The sequence below is a fragment of the Phallusia mammillata genome, unplaced genomic scaffold (genome assembly GCF_965637545.1).
Source record: "Phallusia mammillata unplaced genomic scaffold, kaPhaMamm4.hap1.1 HAP1_SCAFFOLD_206, whole genome shotgun sequence".
NCBI classification, from domain to species: Eukaryota; Metazoa; Chordata; class Ascidiacea; order Phlebobranchia; family Ascidiidae; genus Phallusia; species Phallusia mammillata.
In genome coordinates this window covers 694-8400 of record NW_027648938.1, presented here as the reverse complement: position 1 = coordinate 8400, position 7707 = coordinate 694, and the positions used below count along the sequence as shown (strand labels likewise).

General features: G+C 37.5%; 1 protein-coding gene across 1 annotated transcript; it reads left to right on the top strand.

Annotated features, from left to right (window-relative positions):
* Positions 1–3408: 3408 nt before the first annotated feature.
* LOC145208092 (tenascin-N-like) lies at positions 3409–6740 on the top strand. The gene is made up of 15 exons (XM_080078872.1): positions 3409–3417; positions 3547–3676; positions 3765–3839; positions 4055–4228; positions 4309–4389; positions 4469–4651; positions 4742–4816; positions 4998–5171; positions 5241–5321; positions 5398–5580; positions 5669–5743; positions 5959–6132; positions 6213–6293; positions 6373–6555; positions 6646–6740. Exons 1-15 carry the CDS (start codon positions 3409–3411, stop codon positions 6738–6740), a joined length of 1773 nt encoding a protein of 590 aa, XP_079934998.1.
* Positions 6741–7707: the final 967 nt, after the last annotated feature.

Here is a 7707-nt window from a genome sequence, read left to right as displayed (position 1 = left end):
AACTGCAAACGTCACTTGGAGCAATGTTCCTGGTAAGACCATACAGTAATGGTCTTCTTCGCATTGTTGCAAAAGAACGTACTGAATTGTATTTGAATTCATATTCGTTTTTTTCCACTTGTTGACGTATACTTTTAACGTTACGTAAATGGAGTTACATTGGAAGTCAACTTTTTCATGGTTTATCCGTGTTGGTGACGGATGGTGCGAATTTCTCAATTTGTTGATAACATCCATAACGTTTTTAGGTGCTTCTTTATACAATGTCTTGTACACACTCGATAACGTCACCGCTTTGGTACAATCCCCCACCAACAGCTCATCATTGACCAACCTTCGACCAGGGCAGACGTATGATGTAACTGTGGAAGGTGTAACCAGCACCGGACGAGTAATTGGACAATCCAATGTTACACCACTTGGTAAGACAAACCATACTGTTGTTTGCTAGAACAATCATTTTGCTGCAGTAGAGGTTATCCATCTATTTCTTTATCAATAGACATGCTTCCAGCTTTGTTGAACACATCGGTTTCGAACATTACTGACACAACTGTTGATGTTGAATGGAATCCCCTTCCAGGTTTGTATGCGACAACAAATTGTGCAGCAAATAGCTTCATAAAACCGTCGTAACACATATTACTTTTTTTCGTCTTCAGACACAACTACTTTTGATGTAATCTATGTTGGTCCCGAAACAAACAAGACTGATCGTGTGAACAACATTAGCTCGCTTAATATCGGTCCGTTGATTCCTGGTTCAGAATTTAATGTCACTGTTGTGGGATATGACCAGAACGGTGTGGTGACTGCAAAATCTAAACCAACACCCTTCAAAACTGGTAAGAATCTTTAATCAAAGTTGATGCGCTTCTATTAGCATAAGATTTCTTTTAATAAACTGCTATTATAACAATGATGTTGTGTTCAGATATCCAAATCATCGTTGTTGAATTCACATACGTGGCCTCAACAATAGCAGATGTAATATGGACCAGTGTTCCAGGTAACTTATCTTTCACATGATACTAGATTACATTTGTGTCTCTGCTTACAAATGTTTATGTGAAAACGAAACAAAATGTAAGGCAAAGATTATTCGTAAAAAACAAATATTTTTGTGAATATTTGAAAGTTTTTTATTCTTTTGGTCTGGATATTTTTTAAAGAAATGAGTTTATTCTCAGGAGCATCAACGTATAACGTGTCAGCAACTATCGGAAACGTTACTGTCATTACACCATCCGATACAAATAACGTAACTCTAGTTGAAAAAAGTCCAGGCCAGACATATGAGATTATCGTCACTGCACACACAAGCACTGGGCAGTTGATTGGAAGATCAAATCGCACTCCTCTAAGTAAATTGCAATTTTGTTGTGCCTAAAATGTGTGCATTGACAGAAGTAATTTATTTTGTACCTTTTCAGCCATGTCCCATAACTTGATCACTGTAATGGTTAATAACGTGACCGATTCGACGGCAGATGTCGAGTGGAACAATGTCCCAGGTTAGATTTGCATTTCATTTTTGTGCAAAAAACATTGTGACCAACAAGGTTTCAACTTATCTTTAATCCACACTAGGAACGGTTACTGCAAATATCGTCTACAATGGACCAGATGGTACCAATACTCAGAGCGTCACAACCAACAACAAAACAACAATCAGTGGACTAATTCCAGGGTCCCGATATAATGTCACTATCTTTGCCTTTGACAAAGATAACATACTGATTGGAAAGTCAGATCCTCGTGTTTTCCCAACAGGTAACAAATATATGCAAAGACTTTTTGCGATTTTGGTATATGACCCACTTTCAAAACTAATGATTGGTGTTTTTTTCTCGTTTTATAGCCAATCAAACTATCGTGCTAACTTTCGACTTCATTACGTCGACAACTGCAAACGTCACTTGGAGCAATGTTCCTGGTAAGATCATACAGTAATGGTCTTCTTCGCATTGTTGCAAAAGAACGTACTGAATTGTATTTGAATTCATATTCGTTTTTTCCACTTGTTGACGTATACTTTTAACGTTTTGTAAATGGAGTTACATTGGAAGTCAACTTTTTCATGGTTTATCCGTGTTGGTGACGGATGGTGCGAATTTCACAATTTGTTGATAACATCCATATCGTTTTTAGATGCTTCTTTATACAATGTCTTGTACACACTCGATAACGTCACCGCTTTGGTACAATCCCCCACCAACAGCTCATCATTGACCAACCTTCGACCAGGGCAGACGTATGATGTAACTGTGGAAGGTGTAACCAGCACCGGACGAGTAATTGGACAATCCAATGTTACACCACTTGGTAAGACAAACCATACTGTTGTTTGCTAGAACAATCATTTTGCTGCAGTAGAGGTTATCCATCTATTTCTTTATCAATAGACATGCTTCCAGCTTTGTTGAACACATCGGTTTCGAACATTACTGACACAACTGTTGATGTTGAATGGAATCCCCTTCCAGGTTTGTATGCGACAACAAATTGTGCAGCAAATAGCTTCATAAAACCGTCGTAACACATATTACTTTTTTTCGTCTTCAGACACAACTACTTTTGATGTAATCTATGTTGGTCCCGAAACAAACAAGACTGATCGTGTGAACAACATTAGCTCGCTTAATATCGGTCCGTTGATTCCTGGTTCAGAATTTAATGTCACTGTTGTGGGATATGACCAGAACGGTGTGGTGACTGCAAAATCTAAACCAACACCCTTCAAAACTGGTAAGAATCTTTAATCAAAGTTGATGCGCTTCTATTAGCATAAGATTTCTTTTAATAAACTGCTATTATAACAATGATGTTGTGTTCAGATATCCAAATCATCGTTGTTGAATTCACATACGTGGCCTCAACAATAGCAGATGTAATATGGACCAGTGTTCCAGGTAACTTATCTTTCACATGATACTAGATTACATTTGTGTCTCTGCTTACAAATGTTTATGTGAAAACGAAACAAAATGTAAGGCAAAGATTATTCGTAAAAAACAAATATTTTTGTGAATATTTGAAAGTTTTTTATTCTTTTGGTCTGGATATTTTTTAAAGAAATGAGTTTATTCTCAGGAGCATCAACGTATAACGTGTCAGCAACTATCGGAAACGTTACTGTCATTACACCATCCGATACAAATAACGTAACTCTAGTTGAAAAAAGTCCAGGCCAGACATATGAGATTATCGTCACTGCACACACAAGCACTGGGCAGTTGATTGGAAGATCAAATCGCACTCCTCTAAGTAAATTGCAATTTTGTTGTGCCTAAAATGTGTGCATTGACAGAAGTAATTTATTTTGTACCTTTTCAGCCATGTCCCATAACTTGATCACTGTAATGGTTAATAACGTGACCGATTCGACGGCAGATGTCGAGTGGAACAATGTCCCAGGTTAGATTTGCATTTCATTTTTGTGCAAAAAACATTGTGACCAACAAGGTTTCAACTTATCTTTAATCCACACTAGGAACGGTTACTGCAAATATCGTCTACAATGGACCAGATGGTACCAATACTCAGAGCGTCACAACCAACAACAAAACAACAATCAGTGGACTAATTCCAGGGTCCCGATATAATGTCACTATCTTTGCCTTTGACAAAGATAACATACTGATTGGAAAGTCAGATCCTCGTGTTTTCCCAACAGGTAACAAATATATGCAAAGACTTTTTGCGATTTTGGTATATGACCCACTTTCAAAACTAATGATTGGTGTTTTTTTCTCGTTTTATAGCCAATCAAACTATCGTGCTAACTTTCGACTTCATTACGTCGACAACTGCAAACGTCACTTGGAGCAATGTTCCTGGTAAGATCATACAGTAATGGTCTTCTTCGCATTGTTGCAAAAGAACGTACTGAATTGTATTTGAATTCATATTCGTTTTTTCCACTTGTTGACGTATACTTTTAACGTTTTGTAAATGGAGTTACATTGGAAGTCAACTTTTTCATGGTTTATCCGTGTTGGTGACGGATGGTGCGAATTTCACAATTTGTTGATAACATCCATATCGTTTTTAGATGCTTCTTTATACAATGTCTTGTACACACTCGATAACGTCACCGCTTTGGTACAATCCCCCACCAACAGCTCATCATTGACCAACCTTCGACCAGGGCAGACGTATGATGTAACTGTGGAAGGTGTAACCAGCACCGGACGAGTAATTGGACAATCCAATGTTACACCACTTGGTAAGACAAACCATACTGTTGTTTGCTAGAACAATCATTTTGCTGCAGTAGAGGTTATCCATCTATTTCTTTATCAATAGACATGCTTCCAGCTTTGTTGAACACATCGGTTTCAAACATTACTGACACAACTGTTGATGTTGAATGGAATCCCCTTCCAGGTTTGTATGCGACAACAAATTGTGCAGCAAATAGCTTCATAAAACCGTCGTAACACATATTACTTTTTTTCGTCTTCAGACACAACTACTTTTGATGTAATCTATGTTGGTCCCGAAACAAACAAGACTGATCGTGTGAACAACATTAGCTCGCTTAATATCGGTCCGTTGATTCCTGGTTCAGAATTTAATGTCACTGTTGTGGGATATGACCAGAACGGTGTGGTGACTGCAAAATCTAAACCAACACCCTTCAAAACTGGTAAGAATCTTTAATCAAAGTTGGTGCGCTTCTATTAGCATAAGATTTCTTTTTAATAAACTGCTATTATAACAATGATGTTGTGTTCAGATATCCAAATCATCGTTGTTGAATTCACATACGTGGCCTCAACAATAGCAGATGTAATATGGACCAGTGTTCCAGGTAACTTATCTTTCACATGATACTAGATTACATTTGTGTCTCTGCTTACAAATGTTTATTTTAAAACGAAACAAAATGTAAGGCAAAGATTATTTGTAAAAAACAAATATTTTTGTGAATATTTGAAAGTTTTTTATTCTTTTGGTCTGGATATTGTTTAAAGAAATGAGTTTATTCTCAGGAGCATCAACGTATAACGTGTCAGCAACTATCGGAAACGTTACTGTCATTACACCATCCGATACAAATAACGTAACTCTAGTTGAAAAAAGTCCAGGCCAGACATATGAGATTATCGTCACTGCACACACAAGCACTGGGCATTTGATTGGAAGATCAAATCGCACTCCTCTAAGTAAATTGCAATTTTGTTGTGCCTAAAATGTGTGCATTGACAGAAGTAATTTATTTTGTGCCTTTTCAGCCATGTCCCATAACTTGATCACTGTAATGGTTAATAACGTGACCGATTCGACGGCAGATGTCGAGTGGAACAATGTCCCAGGTTAGATTTGCATTTCATTTTTGTGCAAAAAACATTGTGACCAACAAGGTTTCAACTTATCTTTAATCCACACTAGGAACGGTTACTGCAAATATCGTCTACAATGGACCAGATGGTACCAATACTCAGAGCGTCACAACCAACAACAAAACAACAATCAGTGGACTAATTCCAGGGTCCCGATATAATGTCACGATCTTTGCCTTTGACAAAGATAACATACTGATTGGAAAGTCAGATCCTCGTGTTTTCCCAACAGGTAACAAATATATGCAAAGACTTTTTGCGATTTGGGTATATGACCCACTTTCAAAACTAATGATTGGTGTTTTTTTCTCGTTTTATAGCCAATCAAACTATCGTGCTAACTTTCGACTTCATTACGTCGACAACTGCAAACGTCACTTGGAGCAATGTTCCTGGTAAGATCATACAGTAATGGTCTTCTTCGCATTGTTGCAAAAGAACGTACTGAATTGTATTTGAATTCATATTCGTTTTTTCCACTTGTTGACGTATGCTTTTAACGTTACGTAAATGGAGTTACATTGGAAGTCAACTTTTTCATGGTTTATCCGTGTTGGTGACGGATGGTGCGAATTTCACAATTTGTTGATAACATCCATAACGTTTTTAGGTGCTTCTTTATACAATGTCTTGTACACACTCGATAACGTCACCGCTTTGGTACAATCCCCCACCAACAGCTCATCATTGACCAACCTTCGACCAGGGCAGACGTATGATGTAACTGTCGAAGGTGTAACCAGCACCGGACGAGTAATTGGACAATCCAATGTTACACCACTTGGTAAGACAAACCATACTGTTGTTTGCTAGAACAATCATTTTGCTGCAGTAGAGGTTATCCATCTATTTCTTTATCAATAGACATGCTTCCAGCTTTGTTGAACACATCGGTTTCGAACATTACTGACACAACTGTTGATGTTGAATGGAATCCCCTTCCAGGTTTGTATGCGACAACAAATTGTGCAGCAAATAGCTTCATAAAACCGTCGTAACACATATTACTTTTTTTCGTCTTCAGACACAACTACTTTTGATGTAATCTATGTTGGTCCCGAAACAAACAAGACTGATCGTGTGAACAACATTAGCTCGCTTAATATCGGTCCGTTGATTCCTGGTTCAGAATTTAATGTCACTGTTGTGGGATATGACCAGAACGGTGTGGTGACTGCAAAATCTAAACCAACACCCTTCAAAACTGGTAAGAATCTTTAATCAAAGTTGGTGCGCTTCTATTAGCATGAGATTTCTTTTTAATAAACTGCTATTATAACAATGATGTTGTGTTCAGATATCCAAATCATCGTTGTTGAATTCACATACGTGGCCTCAACAATAGCAGATGTAATATGGACCAGTGTTCCAGGTAACTTATCTTTCACATGATACTAGATTACATTTGTGTCTCTGCTTACAAATGTTTATTTGAAAAGGAAACAAAATGTAAGGCAAAGATTATTCGTAAAAAACAAATATTTTTGTGAATATTTGAAAGTTTTTTATTCTTTTGGTCTGGATATTTTTTAAAGAAATGAGTTTATTCTCAGGAGCATCAACGTATAACGTGTCAGCAACTATCGGAAACGTTACTGTCATTACACCATCCGATACAAATAACGTAACTCTAGTTGAAAAAAGTCCAGGCCAGACATATGAGATTATCGTCACTGCACACACAAGCACTGGGCAGTTGATTGGAAGATCAAATCGCACTCCTCTAAGTAAATTGCAATTTTGTTGTGCCTAAAATGTGTGCATTGACAGAAGTAATTTATTTTGTGCCTTTTCAGCCATGTCCCATAACTTGATCACTGTAATGGTTAATAACGTGACCGATTCGACGGCAGATGTCGAGTGGAACAATGTCCCAGGTTAGATTTGCATTTCATTTTTGTGCAAAAAACATTGTGACCAACAAGGTTTCAACTTATCTTTAATCCACACTAGGAACGGTTACTGCAAATATCGTCTACAATGGACCAGATGGTACCAATACTCAGAGCGTCACAACCAACAACAAAACAACAATCAGTGGACTAATTCCAGGGTCCCGATATAATGTCACTATCTTTGCCTTTGACAAAGATAACATACTGATTGGAAAGTCAGATCCTCGTGTTTTCCCAACAGGTAACAAATATATGCAAAGACTTTTTGCGATTTTGGTATATGACCCACTTTCAAAACTAATGATTGGTGTTTTTTTCTCGTTTTATAGCCAATCAAACTATCGTGCTAACTTTCGACTTCATTACGTCGACAACTGCAAACGTCACTTGGAGCAATGTTCCTGGTAAGACCATACAGTAATGGTCTTCTTCGCATTGTTGCAAAAGAACGTACTGAATTGTAT